Source organism: Trichosurus vulpecula, chromosome 4 (assembly GCF_011100635.1).
Source record: "Trichosurus vulpecula isolate mTriVul1 chromosome 4, mTriVul1.pri, whole genome shotgun sequence".
Taxonomy (NCBI): Eukaryota; Metazoa; Chordata; class Mammalia; order Diprotodontia; family Phalangeridae; genus Trichosurus; species Trichosurus vulpecula.
In genome coordinates this window covers 299,913,368-299,935,327 of record NC_050576.1, presented here as the reverse complement: position 1 = coordinate 299,935,327, position 21,960 = coordinate 299,913,368, and the positions used below count along the sequence as shown (strand labels likewise).

General features: G+C 37.7%; 1 protein-coding gene across 2 annotated transcripts in view; it reads left to right on the top strand.

Annotated features, from left to right (window-relative positions):
• Positions 1 to 21,960, top strand: part of BMPR2 (bone morphogenetic protein receptor type 2) — a 238,530-nt gene that overhangs the window by 203,924 nt on the left and 12,646 nt on the right. The window contains exons 8-11 of one of the 2 annotated variants that reach the window (XM_036755131.1): positions 8,386 to 8,546; positions 9,634 to 9,781; positions 17,222 to 17,361; positions 20,708 to 20,880. In XM_036755131.1, coding sequence (XP_036611026.1) covers positions 8,386 to 8,546; positions 9,634 to 9,781; positions 17,222 to 17,361; positions 20,708 to 20,880 — 622 coding nt within the window. The remainder of the gene's footprint in view (positions 1 to 8,385; positions 8,547 to 9,633; positions 9,782 to 17,221; positions 17,362 to 20,707; positions 20,881 to 21,960) is intronic. The other variant, XM_036755132.1, reaches the window with a different exon arrangement.

Genomic DNA, 21,960 nt, shown 5'->3' with positions numbered 1-21,960 from the left:
AAGTTTTGTCACCCATGTGTCATGGGAAAACATACTAATATCACCTACTTCATTTTTTCCTCAATTTCTGTGGCACCCTTAATACCTGATAAAGTTTGAATGTACAGTTTTTAAAATCAGATACATAGAAGAAGGTATAAAAGTTGCAAGGGAGCGGTATAGTCACTTATTCTTATAGGAAAAATAAATAATGTGTCTGCAAAGAGAGATCTGGAAGCAGTATATTAAAGAGGCAATACATTATGTTTTACACTAGAATTCAGGTAAATTTTTAACCAAAGTCCAGTAAGAAGGTAGAATTTAGTGAGGGCAGTGATTGTTTGCCCAGCATCTTGCCGTCTCTCTTTCCATAGAAGCCAGGTCATTGTGAGGTTACCCTTGTAACCTTGTGCATCTTGTGAATCTCCCATAGAGGAAAAAATCTGGCAGCTTGTCCCGTGTGGGATAGCATTCTCTGAAACCACTCCAGTGACGCCTGTATTAACAATAAGAAGCGCATACCAAACTGGACCCCTGATCAACCCCAAAGCAAACAGAATTCATTCCTGACCCTTCTGTGGGGCTTGTTTGGGTGCTGGAATTGTCACCAAAGAGTCTGGTGCCTGCCTCTGCTGCTGTGTCCGCAGCTCCCAACCTTACAGTCTGGGCAGGTATTTGAGTGGACTTACTGAGGAACGTGTATAGTTTGGTGTTTACTATGGTATTTGAGGTTAATAGGTTTTTTTGCTTATTGATCTGAGATACAAAATATACCACCGCTTCTCAGGCTGTGAACTTCTTCAGCTTAGCTTTTTCCACATCCCAGGGCACTTCAGGCTGTATCTTGTGTCTTGGTATCAAGACAGAATCCAAACCCATGATTTCATTGGTGTAGGGAGCTCCTTTTGGAAGAATCTTCTCTCAGTGCAGGTCAACACCTTCCATTTCAGTCAGTACCTCATAAACTATTGAGAATTTAATTGACTCACCCAAGGCTTCACTTAAAATTCATCTTCCTAGACTTTATGCTTTGTCTTGGTGTTTTCCTAGGTCCTTAGTTTCTGAAAACACTTTCGGTTTTTGTTAGTATATCTTTGGTACATTTGTTTACACACTGCTTCAAAAACCCAGTCACTTATAGAAACCTCTGAATTCTTCCTGCTGTGATTCTTCCTTGTTTTAAACCTTTCTTAGGCATTTTCTTTCCTTAAAGAATTTTCTTGACGATTGATAGCCTTTGCCTTTTTAGCGTCTCTGACCCTTTATTGAGAATCTTTGATGTCATACAGGTTTCTTAGATCTTTTACATCATTTTGTCATTACTTTATGGCAGTAAGTATTTTATATTGGGCCATTTACGTTGAATAGCTGTCTTGACACTGTATATGGCCTTAGTGTAATAGTGACTACTGTCCTTGCTAGTGTCACCAGCTTGATGCGTTTGTCTTCTCCGGTACTTCTTTAACAAACTGCACCACGGGATCTGGCTCATTCTCTTCACCCCATCCAGGCTCCTCCAGCCACAACTCTTCTAACTCTCTGCAGTGGCAGCTTATAGTGTGTTTTTTTTTCTTTTTCTTTTTTTGAGGGGGGAAGGTGGGGCAATTGGGGTTACGTGACTTGTGCAAGGTCACATAGCTAGTAAGTGTGTCAAGTGTCTGAGGTCAAATTTGAACTCAGATCCTCTAGACTCCAGGGCCGGTGCTCTACTCACTGCGCCACCTAGCTGCCCCACTTACAGTGTATTTTTAATAACAGAGAAGCTCTTGGCCAATTTTAAGGTTCTCTGTAAATGCACATGGACATCACAGGCTTAGATTGAAACAGCCTCATTGTATCTGATGGAGTGGTACGTTCAGTCAGGTTTGGGACTGTCGACTTTGGCCAGATGTTATCAGTCCATCAGTGCTGTCAGCCTTTGTCTTTTTACCCAGATTGCTTTGTGTCAATGGATGGTGACCTGGGCTTGAAGTCAGGAAGACCTGGTTTTGAGTTTTGTTCAGACACTTCCTCGCTGTGCAACTCTGGGACAAGGTATTTAGTCTCTTAGAACTTCAGTTTGCTCATTTGTGCAATAAGGATGTTAGCATCTGCCTCACAGAGTTGTTGCAGGGAGCAAATGAGATAATGTATGGAAAGCCCTTTACAGATCTAAAAGTGCTCTATAAATATGAGTTATTATTGTGGCGAGACTGATGTTACAGCCTTTTGAAGTCTGGATTTTACTCAGCTATTGTAAAAAGAAGCCTGTGTGTATTCTGATAGCGTAGAATACGTGACACAAGTATCTTTATGAGAATTATGTGTGCCCAAGAGAATATAGTGATGTAGGAGTGCTGCTTAGTGTATTAGTTCAGTATCTAGAAATAACATTGTTTACTTAGCTGTGGTACTCAGGTACCATAAAAATAGAGAAAGCACTTGAAATTAATGTTATTTGGGTTTTTTTTGGAGTATTTGGTCTTATAGTTTTCTTTTGGAACAATTTAATTCAACAAGCATTTATTAAGTGTGTGCATGTTGCTGTGCTAAGCATTAGGGATTTTTGTGGGTGGTCAGGATGATCAGGACCTATTATTCATTAGTGTAGGGACTCATGGTAAAGAAAATTCAGATCTGCAAGATGATAGTTTTATAATCTTAGAGAATTGCCTCAGTTTCTTTAATGGTCAAATTGAAAATTGATAAGTCATACTCACCATAATACTTTCATTCTGTTTGTGACTTAATTAAATCACCAGATAGCTATGAGAGCATTTGGTCTAATTATTCTATTCTGGGCACAGCATAGAGAAACATTTCAGTTATCAATAGCAACAATAAATGTGTTTTAAAATTTCAGCATTTCAGGAATACTGAGTGTAAAGCTTGGAAAGCTATTGTATTCTTCAGACACTGGAAAATTAGTGTCATGACTTCATTTTTAGGCCCAGATGGCCAGTGTTCTCTTCCTTCATAGGCAATACCAGCTCTTTCTGTAATTCTTCCATGTCCCTGTCATAGAACCTCAGAGTCAGAGGGACCCAAGAAACCATCTTGTCCAGGACACACCTGAACAAAAATCCCATCTATATGATATCAAAAAAGTTGTCATCCAGTCTTTTCCTAAAGACCTCAAATGAATGGAAACTCCAACCTCAATGGCTGTTCTCTTGATTTTCAGGTAGATCTAATTATTAGAAGGTTTACCTTGAAGGAAACCTAGATTTGCCTCTCTTAACTTCCACACAGTGTTTTTCCTTTGCTTTCTGAGACCAAACAGAACGTGTGTAATAACTTGTCCATGAACAAATGAAAAAGCATTTAAGTGCTTGGCAAGCCTTCTCCTGAGTGCTGAGGATACGAATAGAAATGTCCGTGTTCTCAAGGTGTTCATGCTCTAGTTGGGAAAGACAACACGTACAACACACATTCTGGGCTAATGGAAAGGGTTAAAAGTGCTAAAGGTCTAGTGGCAGGACACCTTTTGAGACTCAGGGGTCTGGTCTACAGGGTGCTCCAGCAGTGTCCTTCAAATTACTCCTGTCACATTCCTCCCAATCCTTCTCTGGCCTAAACATCCTCACATGGCATGATTTTATCATCTAAGGCCGACCTATTTGCCTGCCTTTGAATGCAGCCCAGTTTATTAGTGTGTGCTCTAAAACATGTCACCTGAAATTAGACCCGCCAGTCCAGATGCGGACTGAGGAGGCAGAATGCCGAGAAACAGTCACGTGCTTGATCTTGGATACCGTTCTTTCATTCTTTTATGCAAAAGCATTTATTGGACATTGTGATTGTCTTTCTCGGCTTCCGTATCCTACTGTCACCTCAATCGAGCTTGCTTAAGTCCTCGCAAAACCCGGAACTTTTTAAACGAGCTTCTCTGTAACCAGACTTCTCCTATCTTGTACTTGATCAAGGTTTTTGTTTTGCTTTGTTTTGTTTTTTGAACAAAGGTTCAAAGAAAGGTTTAAACCTTTCTGTGTGTATTAAACCTCAGTTTGTTCAACTCAGCCCAGTGTTCTATAGGCTGCGGAGATCACTTTGTGTCCTTCGTCTGACGTCTAACACGCAGCTGTTTCTCTGAGTCGTGTCATGCTTTTGTGTGTTTAACAGAGTCGACAGCGTGTACTCTGTGATTCTGAGGATGCTATGCTAGAGACCGCCTTCTAAGCTGGTGTAGAACTGTTAGTGATTGTGCTTTGAGTCTAGCTACTCATTCCATTATAATCCACCCAAATATGCTGAAATCTAGATAAGCTATATCTACATAATTATCCTGTGTCAGTTTTGCATTGTCTGGAGTGACCAGATGAAGCAATACTGAAGATTAATTCACCTGCCATATTTTCAATAAATATTTTCTAGACTTTGCCAGGAATCAAAGTCAAGCCCCTTGGCCTAAAATTTACAGACTCCATTCTCTTTCCTTTTATCAAAAATTTAGTACATTTATCTTTTCCTGTCTTATATACCTCTCCCATTTTCTGTGATCTTTCAAAGATGTCTGTCACATTTAACTATTCATTCATTATCCCAGGATGGAGTTTGCTTTATCCTAGTGATTTGATTCTTCAAGGGCAGATGGGGTAATCATTTATTCTCTCCATACTCACCTTGGGTATCAGCTGCCTATTAATAGTTTTGATTCTCTCCTTTCTAGTTCAAATGCTTCTCCTTTGTCAATAAAACAGAAGCAGAATAAGAATTGGGTATCTCTTCTGTCTCCATCATCATGTTATCCATTCTGAGCAGGGGCTCTCTTCCTTCATGGAGCCTCCTCTCTGCCTCAGTATAACTTTTGTAAATGTCGTTTTTGTTATCCTTCACTATCCTCACTAACCTTAGCTCATTTTGAGCTTTCAGTACTCCTTTTTTTAAAAATTAATTTTATTGATCCCTTTTTTTACATCACAGTCGTTTCTGGATATGCTTCCTCCATAGCCTGAGATCTTTCCTCATTCTGCCCCTGAATTAAACCCTTCCTTATAACAAAAAAAAAAAAAGTTAAGCAAAAACAACACAGTTACCGTGTGTGTGTGTGTGTGTGTGTGTGTGTGTGTGTGTGGAGAGAGAGAAGGGGGGGTGGGGCAAGACTTTGCCTGAGTAAGTCCCCTTGCCTAGTAGCTGCAAGGAGGGAGGTATGTTTTGTTTTCAACTGTTCTCTGGGACCACTATTAGATTTTCAGCTGTTTGGAGTTTAATTCCTTTTAGTGATCTTTGCATTTAATTTCTTTCATAACCATTGTATATTTTCTTCGGGTTCTGTTTAGCATTCTTTATCAGTTCAGATAAGTCTTACAATATCTGTACCATTGTGATTATTTTGCTGTGCATATTAATTAGACTTTTGTTTTTTGTCTTTCACCTTCTTGAAGTGTGTGATCAATAATGGAATCATTCAGTCACCTGATACTGCTTGTATTAGGACCTTGTCACACTTTTGTTTTTAGTCTTTATTTCTTTTCTTTGCTTTTTCCATATTTTTCCATCTAATTTTTTTAGAAATTTTTCTTTTTTTAAAATAACAAGTATTTATTTTTTTCTCTCCCACCTCCCCTCAATGAAAAAAGTAAAATTAAATCAAAACCCTTGTAACAAATATGCATAGCCAGGCTAAACAAATTCCCCTGTGCCAGTTTAATAATGCAGACAAAAGAGAAATGAAAGGAATGGAGTGATCAGATGAAGCAGTGTTGAAGATCAGTTCCTTTAAAAGACTTTTATATGTATCACTATTAAACTTCAGTGTCTTCAACTTAGCCCAGTGTTCTAGCCCATGGAGAGCACTTTATATCCTTCCTCTGACATTTAATGGTAGTTGTGTTGTGTCACGCATTTGTGCGTCAACAAAGTTTGATGAAGCATGCATTCTATACCTTTAATAGGGCTAAGCACAGATTCTTATTATTGTATAAATTGTTCTCCTAGTTCTGCTCATATAAGTTCATATAAGTCTTCCCAGGTTGCTCAGAAACTGTCCCTTTTATCACTTCTTATGGCACATTAATATTCCATTTAATTCATATACCATATTTTTGTTCAGCCAATCAATGGGTACCCCCTTAGTTTCAAGTTCTTTGCCACTACAAAAAAAAAACCAACCTACTATAAATTTTTTTTTTTACAAGTGAGTCCATTTTCTGTTTTCCTGCTTCTTTGATCACTTTTGGGACACACACACACACACACACACACACACACACACACACACGCACACGCACACACACACATCCCCGGGTCAAAAGTATGCATAATAATTTCTGGGGCATAGTTCCAAATTGATTTCCAGAATGATTGTACGGATCTTTTATCCAAGTCTAACTGGTTATTGAATTCCCATTGTATCCACATCGATTTCTTTCAACAGCTTACTCATTCCCATCTTATAGAACTGCTTATTAGAAACTATCTTCAGAATTTCATTATTGAGAACTTCCCAGCACGTCTAGGTTGACTTTTATAGACTTTTTGGCCTTGGGAATCTAATTATCTTTTATCTTACCCTCTTTAAAATTTGTTCTCCCAAAATTTATTTAGGGTGCATGTCAGACTATGCCTATCTTATCATCTCTCTATCTATCATAATAGACTCTTAAGATATAATAGTTATTTCACCACCAAGGTTCTCATGTTTCTTTCCTAAAAACTATGGAAATTGCATCCAGATTAGGATTCCTTTTTGTTGGTCCCTCCATCTTTGAGAATGAAATTAAAATTAATGCATTAAGAAGTTATTAGCTGATGTGCTTTTTGCCTATTTTAAAATTTTAATATTTTATTTTTCCCCAATTACATGTAAAAACAATTTTAAACATTCATTTTTAAAAATTTTTGGGTACTAAAATCTCCCTCCCTTCTTCACATCATTGGGAATGCATGCAGTTTGATAAAGGTTATACGTATGCAGCCATGCAAAATATATTTCCATATTAGTCATGTTGTGAAAGAAAACATAGACCAAAAAAAAGAACAAGAAAAATAAAGAAAAAGCATGCTTCAATCTTTATTCAGAGTCCATGAGTTTTTTCTCTGAAGGTGAATGGCATTTTTCATTGTAATTCCTTCAGAATTATCTTGAATCATTGTATTGCTGAGAATAGCTAAGTTATGCACATGTTGTTACAATACACAGTCTTCTCCTTGTTCTGCTCATTTCAATTTGTATCATTTCATGTATGTTTTTACAGGTTTTCTCTGAGAGCATTCTGCCCATCATTTCTTACAGCTCAATAGTATTCCCTGTTGTGCTTTTGATAGAGATAGCGAGGTCTAGCAAATGTCTGGATGTTGAAGTCTACAACCACTCTGGGCCAGGCTTGTGCTCTATTTCCTAAAGTGTTCATCTGCTTCCTCTTTCCAAACAAGTGGTCCCAGTGACAGGATCACTGCTGGTTCTGCTTCCGTTAATCTTCATGAAATGCTCTCCACAGTACCCCTCCCCCTCTGGTTCCTGAATTTCCTCACATAAGTATGTTTTCATGTAAAGTGATTTCATTCTCCACCTTTTTTCTATCCTGTTAGTCAATAAACATTTAATAACAATAATAATAAGTGCTAAGCACTAAAGATACAAAAAGAGAAAGATATTCCTGCCCTTAAGGAGCTTATAACCTAATGTGGAAGACAACAAATATATACAAACAAGCTTAAACATAGGATTAATGGGAAATAATTCAAAGAGGGAAGGCACTAGAATTAACAGGGTTTGGGAAAGCCTGTAGAAGGTGGGATTTTAGTTAAGACTTGAAGTCAGGAAAGCCAGGAGGCAGAGATGAGTAGGGAGAGCCCTCAAGGCATAGCCTTGAGATAGCCAAAGAAAATGGGCCAAGAGATGGAGTGGCTCATTTGAGAAATAACCAGGACATAAATTTATATATACTGCTCTTCTTCCTATGATACAGCCCCAGTGTGGGGTATCTAGCTTGGTGTATATACATAGACAGTTTTTCACCCCCCCTCCCCTTTACTTTTCACTTTAAAGTCCTTTGGATTGGACTCATGATTTCATTGGTGTAAAACAGGAATTCTTAATCTTTTTTTGTATCATAGGAATCGTTGCAGTGTTTTAAATTGTTATTCTATCAAGCTAACATTTTCATTTGTAAAAAAATAATTCCTCTTGCCACGCCAAGGACATAAAACTAGTTTGTTTTGGAAATAATAAGCAACACATTAGCTATTAGTTTCACCAAATGAGTTTATATTTAACCCTTCCAACACAAGTGGATGTGACTGTTAGAAATCAGTGATTAATGAGTTGAGAAAATGATTACTTGTGTTAGCTTTTTTATAATAAGAATTGGTAGGATAGAAAATAATATGCTTCTCTCTTTATGTATCACCTACTTACCAAAGTGCTGTTTTTATCTCCTATGGAGCTATTCAAATATCAATAAGTATTTGAAATTATCCAAACAGATCATTACAAACCTGCAATTTCCCATCGAGACTTAAACAGCCGAAATGTTCTTGTAAAGAATGATGGAACTTGTGTCATTAGTGACTTTGGATTGTCCATGAGGCTAACTGGAAATAGGCTTGTTCGCCCTGGGGAAGAGGACAATGCAGCAATAAGTGAGGTGAGTTTTTTTGAGATACACCAAAATGAGACATCCAGAAAGACCTGGTAGCTTGTGGAAAAAACCTCTCATATAGTCTCTACCATCACCCCTTGTATATTTATGAAATCATTGATATTATTAGTGAGATTTCTTTTAACCTGAGTTGTTATTAGTACTTTAAACCCATTACAGCTCTTGGCAGCTATTGACTTAGCCAACTAAATTCTTTTTGGAAATCATTATGACAAGCAAACAGAAGGGTATTTTGGAGCAGGTTTGAACCAAGTTTGAGTTCATGTTCTAATGCTTGCTTGTTTTCATTTTAAAAGCAATCGTCAGTATGTCAGTAGTGTTTTCTAATTGATAGTAATGATCCTTTCCAAAGAGGTGTGCCCCAAGGTGATTGTCACTGGTACAGAGAAGGGAACCTTACCACTGCTAAAACCTTCTGTCACCTGTCACAGGTATTCCTTCTAGCCTCCATTGATAGGAGTTGGAAGATGAATTTTAAAAAATTCTCCTAAACTAATGTGATCATTCCCGACCCTGGGAATATGTGTTTAAGACGTAGGTTCATGTATTTAAGAACTGAAAGGGACCTCAGGTCATTTAGACATATGCTCTCCATGATTTCCAGAACTAGAGAGGAAGAGCCAATAGAGCATTTCCATCCAAAAGCTGTGTAAAAATGATAGACTTCATTGGAATAATACTCTTGGTTAATCTATGTAATAGAAATTAATCACTAGACAAATGTTATGGAAAAGTTAACTGTGCTTATCCAGTGGAAATCAGTAATTATTAAGTGAAAGATAATAAGAGAAATATTAAAGAAGTGCTGAAATTAATGCTAAGGACTTGAACTTTTATTGATCACCCTTCTTAGAAGCACATGTATTTCTAAGATACTTGTTTTATATGTTTCTAAAGTAATCTGTACATAACAGATGGACATTTTATAGATAGAAAATGGAAGCACAGAAGTTAAGTGACTGTTTTGGATTCATGCAACAAATAATATGTCTAAAATTCAGATCTTCCAACTAGTGCTTTTATCCACTAGAATATATAATAATTTCAGAAAATATCCCTTTTGTTTCATTAGGTTGGTACAATCCGATATATGGCACCAGAAGTGCTCGAAGGAGCAGTGAACCTGAGAGACTGTGAATCCGCCCTGAAACAAGTAGACATGTATGCACTTGGCCTAATCTACTGGGAAATATTTATGAGATGTACTGACCTCTTTCCAGGTAAGGGGGAAAATGTTATTGAAAGTCTGAAAATGAATCAGTTTCATGTTACTACCTAATATCTTTATTGATTAAATCTACCTGTTTGCCAGAATCATGGGAATTTTGTTTTATTCTTTAGTCTGTTGCCACCTAGTGTTTAGAAATAGTATTAGCTGACATTTATCACAAGAAAGATTACAGAATCCACTCTGTCTACCAGTTGGTTGGCTTCTGAATGAAAAATAAATAATTGCCCAGTGGCTGTTTTATCCTATCTGGCTTGGGCACCGATCACCACAGAGTTAATCACTTCCCTTATGAACCTTTCCAGTGTTTGAGATAAACTGCTGGCATATTTACACTAACATTTTCTGAATTTACCAAACAGGAAATTAAAAACAATGTGTTTTCCATTGAGAACGCTCATTCTTGGAATTATCTACCAGTGCTGGTCTGATAAAACCTCTCTGTCCTTTTAAGGTACTTAGCTTGAGGTGGCCAAGAGAGGTTGGAGTTGTTTCACTCCTGGCAAATTTATTCTTATCGTCATTCAGTCATTCAGCAAATATGTATTGACTGCCTACTTTGTGCACAGCACTGTATTAAAGGCTAAAGGGAGTTTGTATCTAGTGGGGGAAATGAGACATGTACACAAGTGTCCAGAACACAGAGATTCAGTGTAAAATAAAAGGCGCAAAGTACTCTCGGAGCCAAGTGAGGAAAAGGTCACTTTCAGCTTGGGGGAGAAGTTTTTCTGGAGGGAGTGACATTTGAACTGTGTCTCAAAAAGCCTCATCAGAAATTAAACACCTAATTGTGACTGCCACTAGGCTAGGGTCTCATTCTGCCTCTTAGGAATTTACTAAGACAGCATTTAGGTAACAGAAGTTATGACTAAACCAACAATAGCAAAGCTTTTAGAATTTTGAGGCATTTGACAAAAGTTTTCTTTTTTTTTAAAGTCTAATCAACGAAATAAAATGTACATTTAGATTGAACCAAGCAATTCTTTTTTAATCTTATATTTTGTATTGTGATAATAATTTCCTAATAAATGCCCCTTCCCAATTGAATACTCCTTGTTATGAAGAAAATTTTGATCAAAACCCAGATGACAAAGCATCCGTGCCTGAGATAGGCAACATTCCGCACCCCAATTGTCCTCCCACCTTCTCCTGAAAAGAGGAAGATATGGCTCCTCTTATTTTCCTCTGGGACTGAGATTGATCACCACAGTTCAGTAAACTTGCTGAGTAAACGGCAGCACAGGATGGGTACTCAGTTTAAACGTTATAGCAATAGTCTCCAAATTTTGCGCATTGTTGCAGATTCATTATACTTGAGTCAAGCTTGGGTTCAATTATCAAATCAACATTTGCTATTTATAGGCAAACTCTGTAGGATGTCATTAATGCTTTTTAGAAGTATGGTGTTTGGCTAAAGAAGTTACAGTAAGTTCCATAGGAACAATGTTATAAAAGTAACTTTTTCAGGTAGTATCAGAAAAGATAAAAGCAGCCATCTTTACAGGTCCTGCCTAGGAGTCTGCCTGTAGGGTCAGCTTACCCAAAATACCCTTCACAATTCTTTAAAACTCAAAGTGGTTGCCTTTATTTTAAAGCCATGCCCCTAGGATGATGTTATTATCAGGGATCTAAGAGGAATTCTATATATGGGTCAGGTGTTTATATTTTGGAGAGTGCCTACAATTTCCTTTAGACTGCTAGAGATATCTGACTGGAAAGATGATAAAAGGCTTGGGCCTGGGAAGTAGGTGAATATTTGAGTCATCTGCCTATAAGTGGCATATAATTGAATCAGCTCCCATAGAGAATGAGTATATACGAAGAAAAACATGCAGTCTGTTTGAAAACCTCGTATCATTCATTCATTCATATGTCTCTCTCTCACTCTCCAGCCAAACTAGACTAGTCACTGGGTTGTCTATACACACTGTACTTTCCTCACTTGCATGTATATGTATTATGATTTTTCAGGGAGGGAGGGCAAGAGCTTGCAGCTAGATAGGGTCAGGGAAAGCCTTGCGGAGGAAATGGAATAAGCTGAGCTTTGAGGGAAACTTGAGATAACAGGGATAATTCTTTCTCTGGGGGAGGTGGGGAGGATAGATAAACGATACTGCAGATTGGTTCGAGGAGTGGAGAAAGGAAGTTAAGGAAGGCTTGACTTAGGGTGTTCAAATCTAGAATTGAAATCTTCCCCCCGAGAGAGCTGGACACCTGTCAACTAGACTCAGTGGTGACTTATTTTATTGATATAAACATGGAAGGGAAGAGGGGGGAACACCTAAGGGCTGTAATGGATAGAGCATTGGGCCTAGAGTCAGGCAGACTTGAGTTCAGATCTAGCCTCAGAGACTTACTAGCCTTGGGACCCTGGGAAAGTCAGGCTGCCTGCCTCAATTTCCTCATCTGTAGAATTGGGATAATATTAGTAACTAGCTCCCAGTTTTTAGGGTTTTTTTGTTTGGTTGGTTTTTTGGTGAGGATCAAATAGATAAGATTTGTAAAGCAGTTTGCAAAACTTAAAGTACTACGTAAATGCTAGCTATTATTATTATATAGGCTCCATGGTCAAGAATATTACTTTCAGCCAACCATATCACTGTCTTTCTTAACTGTCAAAGAGATCCACATCTCATAAAGTTATCAGAGAATATAAACCGTCTTGTTTATAAACATCACGAAAAGGTTTTTGCACAAAAGGAAGCACATGAGCCTTAAAGAAAGCTTGAGGATTCCAAGAGGCACGGGGGGGGGGGGGGGGGTAAGTGCCATCCAGGCATGGAGGACAGCCTCCAGGCCTGGAATAGAAACAGGATGTGGAAGACTGAGGTTAGAAGTAAGAAGTAGGCCAGTTTGGCTGAGACAAGTAAAATGCTGGGAGGAAATAATGTAAAATACAACTGAAAAGGCAAGTTGAAACCAGACTATATGAGGTCTCAAATTACAGGCTAAGTATTTTGTATTTGGTAGTAGAGACAGTAAGGTGACTGGAGATTTTTGACCAGAAGAGTAATGTAGTAAGGTATTTTCTTGGGACACTTGTTTTGGCAGCTATAAAGTGGAGAGGGTAAGGATTGGAACTGAGAAACCAATTAGGATACAGTTAGGACAATCTAGGGCAATGATTTCCAAACTTTTTTTTAACATGCATGTTTCACCATGAGTGAAAAAAGTTTTGAAAACATATTTATTTTATAATTTATATACATGTAGTATAAGAACAGTACACTTAGCTGAGAGAGATAGCAAGAGGATCTTGACCAAGTAGAGCTTCAGCTTGGAAACTTTTTGGTCTTACAATGCCATTATACTCTTCAAATGTGTTGAGGACTCCTCTCCCCAAAGAGCTTTTGTTTAGTGAATGATTCTGTCAATATTTACCTTATTAGAAATTAAAGTACCTTATTGTTATTGTAAAAATAGTTTTGATCTTGCGGACCCCTAGGGATCGCTAGACCATAATTTCAGAACTACTGAACTAAAGCATTAAACAGAATCTATTAAGATAAAATCCAGTAGGAATAAATATACAGTACAAGTCCTATATAAGATGAAGAGTAGGGAAGTTGGGTTAGTTAGCAGTAGTTCTGAAGAAGATCTGCAGTTTTAGTGGACTGCTAGCTCAGATGAATCAACTCCCCAGAGAGCTAATGAGATCTTGGCTTGTATAAGAGGGACATAGCTTCCAGGAACAGAGAGGTAATAGCCCCACTATACTCTGCCCTCATCAGACCTCAACATATAATGCTGTGTTCAGTTCTAGGCACCAAAGTTTAAGAAGGACTTTGATAAGCTTTAGGAAAATCACTTTGGCAGATATGTGGATGGATTGGAATGGGGAAAGACTTGAGGCTGAGAATCAATGAGAAGACTGAAGAGGCTAAGCAAGAGATGATTAGAGCTGAACTAGGGTGACGGACATGTGAGTAGAGAGCAGGGCACAGATATGCAGAGTTTATAGAGGTAGAACCAATGTGATTTGATAACTGCTCGTATTATAAATATGGGATTAGCAAAAGTAAGGAGTCAAATATAACTCCCAGGTTGTGAAACCTGGGTCAGGGCTGTCCAAAATGCAGCCCACGTTGCCATTTATGCAGCCCACCTACAAGCATCGAAATTTACATAAGTGCTTTAGTAAATGAAGCCGTGCTACCTCAGAGCTCTCACTAAAATGGTAAATCTAAATGTATTGTCTGTTGTTTCAATAAAAACCAAAGGTTGGACAGCCCTGACCTACATGACTGGCAGGTTAGTGATGCTCTTGATATAATAACAGAGAAGTTTGGAAGATGGTAGATTTGGGAGAAGTGAGATCAGTTATGTAGTCACAGCCCATCTATACATGTTCGTATTGGAGACCAATTTTGTCCCATCCAAAATGAAAAGGAAGGCAGACAGTTGTTACTTTTAGTCATTGCCTACAAGTGTAGAGCCTACATTCCAAGGGGTTCCTGCTATAACCAGGAAGTTATCTGGGATAAAAGGAATAGGAATGCCATTTTCCCAGTGGTCTGTATGCAGTTGCTCAGTTTAGATCATAACTCCTCTGAGTGGCCAATGACCAAAGGGAACAAACAACAAAAGGAAGGGTCTGAATAGAGGAGTATTAGTGTGGATGTGTTGGAGATACACCCCACTATTGGCTGTCACAGTGAGGTAGAATGGGACCTGTCTTCCTGTCCTTTGATTGGTTAGTTATACTCCCTTTGGGGTGATGCGATATTCCGCACAGGGAAATGTCTTGCCTCCTTCTCCTCACACTTTTTTTTTTTTTTGGAGAGGGGAAGGCAGGGCAATTGGGGTTAAGTGACTTGCCGAAGGTCACATAGCTAGTAAGTGTGTCAAGCGTCTGGGGCTGGATTTGAACTCAGGTCCTCCTGACTCCAGGGCCGGTGCTCTACTCACTGCACCACCTAGCTGCGCCTATTCTTTTTTTTTCTTTCCTCCTCTCACTTTTTTATCCACAGAGTAGTTTAATAAAAATACGTATTGGATGTTTGAATGTGCAAATGAATTAATAAAGTTATTGTTGGCCTGGAGTTCAAGTAAGAAATTAGGGCTGGTTCTGTAGATTGGGAGTTAACTGCATAGAAATGATATCAAAGCCCATAAGAGCCCATAAATGATATCCAGGGAGAAAGCATAAAGAGAGACAAGAACAGAGCCCAGGACACAGCCCGCAGTTGTGGGGCCAGGAAATGGATAGTGGCCAAAAAAGAATGATCAGATATAGATGGGAGGAGAAAAACCAGGGAAGAGTATTGTCATGGAAGCCAGGGGAAGAAATAGTGCCCAGAAAAGAGGGACGATTCTGCTGCCGAATGCTACAGAGAGGCAGAGGTATAACCAGGCTGCTAAAAAAAAAATAACAATTGTTTTACTCCTCTTTTGAAATTTTAATATTTTAGTCATCTAATATGCATCAGTTTCATTTGACAAGTTTTCTAGTAATATTGAGCTTATAGACAGAAAAAAGACATGAATGAATTTTGAAACCTTTTACTGAATTAATTCTTCTAATCCTGAGTCAGTTAATCATAAGAAGCCTTTGAAGAGGGAATAAATAACAAGGATTTATTTTAATGTGTAGTATTAGGTAGATGTTTTTAAAAATTGAAATTAATAATAATGCTAGAAAGAATTTATGATTTTCTCCTTTTCTCCACAAAACTCATCATGCAGGGTTACATGGCAGAAAAAGATTTAAACTGGCAACGTGAAATCCTTTAGTAAATTCAGCATTGATAGGATTTTGCACCAAAGTAAACATCTATTTAACTGCTTTGTATAAAAGTTGCATTAAAAACTATATAAAGTTTACATTGGTGTAAAGTTTCTATATAATTACTTATATCTCCACATGTGGCACTATTTTCTAAAGAGCTATATTATTCTCTAACTCATCATATGACAAAGCTCTTCATAACCTTTTAAAGCAGATACTTTAAGCTTTAGTTACTGACTTATATAAGATCCACTAATAATGGCATTCTTCATCCCTGTGTAGCTTGTAGGTACTGCCTTTGTTTTATAAACAGAAAAATTGAAGGATAGAATGGGCATACAGTGAATCAGTGCTAGAATCTGGTCTCCTAATGGGCCACCCACTGTTCTTAGTGAGAGGACCCATTTCCACTGAGGCTTTATCCTGTAATTTGTTCAAACCATTGGTTTTCAAAAAGTGATCTACAAAGGTTCTCCAAGTATTTTTAATATGTAGCATGAACATGTGTGATATGACTGTTGATACTTTCATTTCCTATATGAATTAATAATTCACATGGTAATGAATAAAAATATGGTCTTATTTAAAAATCATCTCATTAAAAGTAGCACCATCATTATGTCTAGGAATTCTGGCAGTGCTGTATGTGGATGTTTTCTAGTGGTAAGCAGGAATACTTTAGGGTAGACTATGATGCTTCATACATGAGAGGAATGAAAAGACAAATACGTTTATCTCCTCGGTCAGATGGCCACCTATAAAAAATAACCATAACACTTAATATTAACTGGCAGCTACTGCAGAGAGCACAAAGACTTAATGGAACATGGAGACCTCACATATTGGTGCTTCAAACAATTCCTGAGATAGTAGAATCACATAGACTTTGAAGGGACTGTGATGTCCTTGCCCAAGAAAACTGGGTGGCATAATGGATAAAGCACTGGCCTGGAGTCAGGAAGTCCTCAGACATGTCCTAGCTGTGTGACCCTGGGCAAATCCCTTAACCCCTTGTTAGCCTCAACTATAAAATGGGGATAATAATAATACTACCCTGTTGCGAAGATCCAATGAGATATTTGTTTTAAAAAAAAAAAAGATACTCAGCACAATGCCTGGCACATAGTGAACACTGTAGGAATGCTTATTTCCTTCCCCAATAACATGAATTCTTTTCTACAACAGTTGTTGTCAGGTAATCACCCAATATTGGCTTGAACTTCATAATACTGATTCCCTGGCTATGCTCACCTCCCATAGCTGGGGACAATTCAGGATTATTTGGAATATCCGCTGCCTTTTATGTACACTGTAGGCTTTTCTGAACTATTCCACAATTAGTGCTCTAGAATCAAGAAATTTATAAAAAACATTCACACCTCGAAATTTACCTTTATTTCTTTTTAATACTATCTTTTTTCTTTTGGTGTATAGTATAGAGCTATAAGGAGTACAAATTATTTGCTAATAGTACAGTTCTCTCCCTCCCCCCATCAGTACTGGTTTTTATATGCCTAGCTACAATGAAAAGTTTCAAAAATGAACTAGAGAGCGTAATAGAGTCCCTGAGTGGCCAGATTATTTGTACTTGTCTCCTACTTGCTAATTTGGGCTTGGGTCCTTGATTGGGTGAGTGACATTGGTTTATTGTTAACAGTTGAACATTTTGCACTGGTCCACTTTTCCTAAAATCTTGATTTTAAGCAGGTGAGTCTGTGCCAGAGTACCAGATGGCCTTCCAGACAGAAGTAGGGAACCGCCCCACTTTTGAAGACATGCAAGTCCTGGTGTCTAGGGAAAAGCAGAGGCCCAGATTCCCAGAAGCCTGGAAGGAAAACAGCCTGGTATGTAACAAGAAAAATCAAGTTATTAAAGAAGAGCTAAAAGGAAAATGCTGTCATATTCTTTTAAATCAAATGTGAAGTATATATTTTCAACAGTAGATTTCAGAACTGCTTTGATTATCTCGTCCATACAATTATGACTATCTAAATTCTTTGGTGTAAAATTAGTGCTTGAGAGTTTTTGTTTCTTTTTTTCAAACAAGAAATTATGACAGGAAGGCTTTGTAGGAGTAATGTATACTGCATTAACCATAGCCTCATGAAAAGTTTTAAACCAGATTGAATGACAGCTGTAATCATACATATTAATAAGCCTTTCCGAATGTAGTTGTTGAGATTTCTTCATTTGCTTTATACCAAAAGTAAATATATCAATCAGCCATGCAGATTAGCATAGATCCATTAGTCCATAAACTAATGGAAATGTTGGGCAATCACAAGAGAAAAAAGAATGGAGAGAAATACTGTACATTCAAAATGTAACACACACCACTAAAACTTTTTCATAGACACTTCCTGCTATTTGGTTAAATTGATACTAAATTACTAAGCTTGGGATAGACTAGTGAAAATGAAAACCATTAGATTCAAAAATCTGTATGAAAGTCATTGTAAATATCTAATAGGCAGTTTTGCATATTGTTAATTTTTTTCTTTTTGTATTCTGTGATATAACCATTTTCCCAAACTATATTCTTCCATAGTTTTTTTTTTCTTTACAGTTGAACGTCAGCAAAGCTTGGCTAATGATTTTGATAAATGTGTATTTTGTTTCAGTGCCATCATCCGCAAAGCTGTCACATAAAGAAATTCTTAGGAAATATTTATCTTACAATCCTTCACTGGCTTGTAATGCACAATCAAGCCTGCTTTGTTTTCTGTTGTGCTTTATTTTAGAACTCACTTAAGTCATTAACTTAACCAGAAAAATAAAGTCCATTATTTTGCGTCTTCTGGCATTTTAAAAAAGCATTATTAATCACCCCCAAAGTTTTTGTGTTGATATGCATTCTGTGCATTTTAGAGTCAGGAAGAGCCCAAAGCAGTGCAAAAATAAATTTTTAGAAACCTGGTTTATAAATAATTGAGATTCGAATATAAATGCATTGACTGTAGATTTCCATTTTTTAAAAAAAAATCAGGGTTAGGTAGGTCAAATGGATACAGATCTCAGATATCACCTATAAATTACAGTCTTAAAGGTTGTCTGATGAGCACTGGGAGTTTATATGATTTGTTCCTAGTTATACTGCTCAGTGTGTCAGGTGAAGCATTTGAGCCTGGTTCTTCCTGACTCCAAGACCACACCCTTTCCACTGCCCAATATGCTTTGCATAGGTTTTTTTTGTTAGTTCTCTGCACCACTCCCACCATAAATTTCTCTTTCTCCCTTACCTCCCTCATTTCTTCCTTTTCTTCCTTTTCCCCCAATGTCTCAGTTACTCTTAAACTCCAGACCCATATTCAAATGGTAAAAATATTTGTGCTCTTGGTCCACATCTTCTTTCCCCCTTCATTGTTACCATTACTGGGGACAAAAGCATTTTCTCCCAACTATTCAAAAATATCACTCCTGTTTTCAAAAATTCTTAAAATCCTTTTCCTCCTCCCCCTATTAAATCCAGTAAATAAATTCCCACAATAGCTCTTGCCTTTCCTTCTACTGCCTTTTAAATCCCCTCATCATCTAGTTTCAGTCACAAACATTTAACCCAAAGTTTGCCATGATCGCCTTGGCCAAACAAAAAAAGCCTTTGCTCTGGTGTCAGCCTCCTAGGTTTTTAGCTGTATTCTGGCTTAGTTTCTCTGACATTATCATTTCATAGTTTTCTTCCTATCTATCCAGTTTCTCTTAGTACCGTCAGCTCTACTGATTTCTCTTTATTGAAGACCTGTGAAGTCACTCAAGAATGCAGCACTAGCCCCCACTTAGCACTGTGCTTGTTTTATCAGTTAAATACAAAGAGAATATTATTCATGCGTAAATAACTCTGAGATTTCTCTCTTTTGCCTCGACCAATCTTTCTAAATTTATTTCTTTTGCTTCCTTAAGGAAACACCACGCGTGTTAATCTACCATCTCAAATAACATGGGAAAGCAGGATTCTGTATCTTATCCTTCTTTCTAATAATGATTTCCTATCTTTCTCCATTACTGTTGGTGGTATCACCACAATCCTTTTAGAAAGGCAGCATGGTGCAATAGGAAAAACAGAAGATTTAGAATCAGGAAAGCCCTAGGGTTAATCCTGACTCTGACCCATTCCAGATATATGACCTTGGACAAGTCACATAACTTCTCCGAGCCTCATAGTCACCACATCTCGAGATGGGGATTGTGATAAAAATTCAACCTGTCTTGCAGGGTTGTGAAGAAAGTACTTTGCAAACTCTCCTCATCTAAAGCTACATAAGCTAAAGAGCTAAATAGAAGTGTATTATTTAGCTTTCAGTGTTCAAAAGCTCAAAGTCATCTTTATCTCCTTTCTTTCCTTTGTCTTCCCATTCACCTGATTCTTAAACCTTGTTGTTGAATCTACCTAATATCTGCTGACTTTATCTTTTTCTTGGTTTTTTTTTTTGATTCTTCACTGATTTTATTTCCCTATTCCAACCAAATTCACTTCCTCACAATATTCTACCCACATATTTTCTTCTTCTGAAGTAATTCTTTCTAATCACTCCACAGTCCTTCCCACCCATCCATAGCCAAATCATAACCTTCATTTCTTCAAATTCCATAGCAAAAAGAAACCAGCCTGTGATTTTAAATTTGTGGATTAGTCACTTTGGGGAACGTTCATGACAAGACGCTCATCAGAAGTCAGCTACATCTATGTATTATATGGTAATATATGTGTGTACGTGCATAATTTTACACATAAAAGCACTCCCTAACTTAGAAATGACTTTTGTGCCTTTCTAAGACAGGCAGGTAGATAGCTAAGCTGAGATCACACTACTTTTTAAAATGTCCTTATCGCACCATTGTTTCATATTGAGCTTGCAGTCACAACAACCGGATGTTTTTCAATTCAGCTGCTATCTTATGCTTTTGATGCTGAATTTGTGAACAAACCCAAGTGCAAGTAAGAATCCTAATCTGTTTGGAGTAAACAAAATGAGATGAATGCATCTGGAAAGATCCCATCAGTTTGCTAACTTGTAATTGACTTGTTAATTTTTATTTGACACTTGGGGCCTTAGAACACATATTAAGAATACTATACATATAGTAGTTGCTTAATTACTCTTTTTGAACTGAATTTAATTCATTGACTTTCAAGTTATATTCTTAAATTAAATTTTAAGATTCAAGTTGATTCACATAAAGTTTTTGTCCTAGGCTGTAAGATCACTAAAGGAGACAATTGAAGACTGTTGGGACCAGGATGCAGAGGCTAGGCTAACTGCTCAATGTGCTGAGGAGAGGATGGCTGAACTCATGATGATTTGGGAAAGGAACAAATCAGTCAGTCCAACAGTCAATCCAATGTCCACTGCTATGCAGAATGAACGGTAAGAACAGTATGAGTCATTGAGTACTTCAGTAGAACAAAAGAAATGCAATAGGAGATAAGTTCTTAAATGTCAGACCAGTATTGCTGTTCTCCCAGTGAAGGTTTTTGTTTTTCTTAATGAGTACAGAAGAATACCTACCTTTATATCTAAAGGAGGGAAAGAAAAGATGTCTTTCTAAGTTATATAACTTCTTTGAGAGGAGGTATACATTTCATTATCTGTTCTCTGGGACCTTCACTGGTTTTTTATTTACTCAGAGTTTGACTTCCTCTTAGTGATCTTTTCTTTAACAGTACTGTTTATGGAACAGTAGGTTAAGAGCCCTGGACTTGGAGTCTGGAAGATCCACATTCAGATCCTGCTAGGTCCTGCCTCTGACACTCACTAGGCTTATGACCCCAGGGAAGTCACTCAGCCTCCATCAGTCTCAGTTTCCTCATTTGTAAAATGGGGATAATAATAGCCCCCACCTCCCAGGATTGTCTAAAGATAAAACAAGATACTCTTTGTAAGTATGTAGTACTTGACAGCCGGCACAGTACTTACATGGATTCTCTCATTTGTCCTAATAACAACCCTGTGATTGGGTTTGGTGCTGTTATTATCATCTTTATTTTATGAGCTAAAAGAAGTTGGATGACTAACCGAGGTTTGAACAACAAGGAGGTGTCTGAGGTAGGATTTGATCTTGGATCTTCTCAACTCCAAGTCCGGCACTCTGTCCATCAGACCATCCTGCTTCAGTCCATGGAAATCTTTCCTTGATTCTCTTCATTTGTGATATTCATTTCTTACTGCAAGTTCTATGCTGGTACAGATCACCGTCAGGCAGTTCACATCAAGTGTCCTTAAAGACATCCAGAAAAGAGCTAACAGAGGTTACAAAGGGCCCAATCTCTTCCCTGATGGGATTCTTAGGAAAAGAATAAGTTTGACACTTGGACAATTTTCTTTTCCATTCTCCAGCATATTTAAGTTCTGAGAGCAAACTGTTCTGAAATAAGGAGCTACAATTGGCTCTCCCCTGGGCTGCCATGACTAGCAAAAAGCCTCAGGTCCCAAGACAGGTTCAGAAGA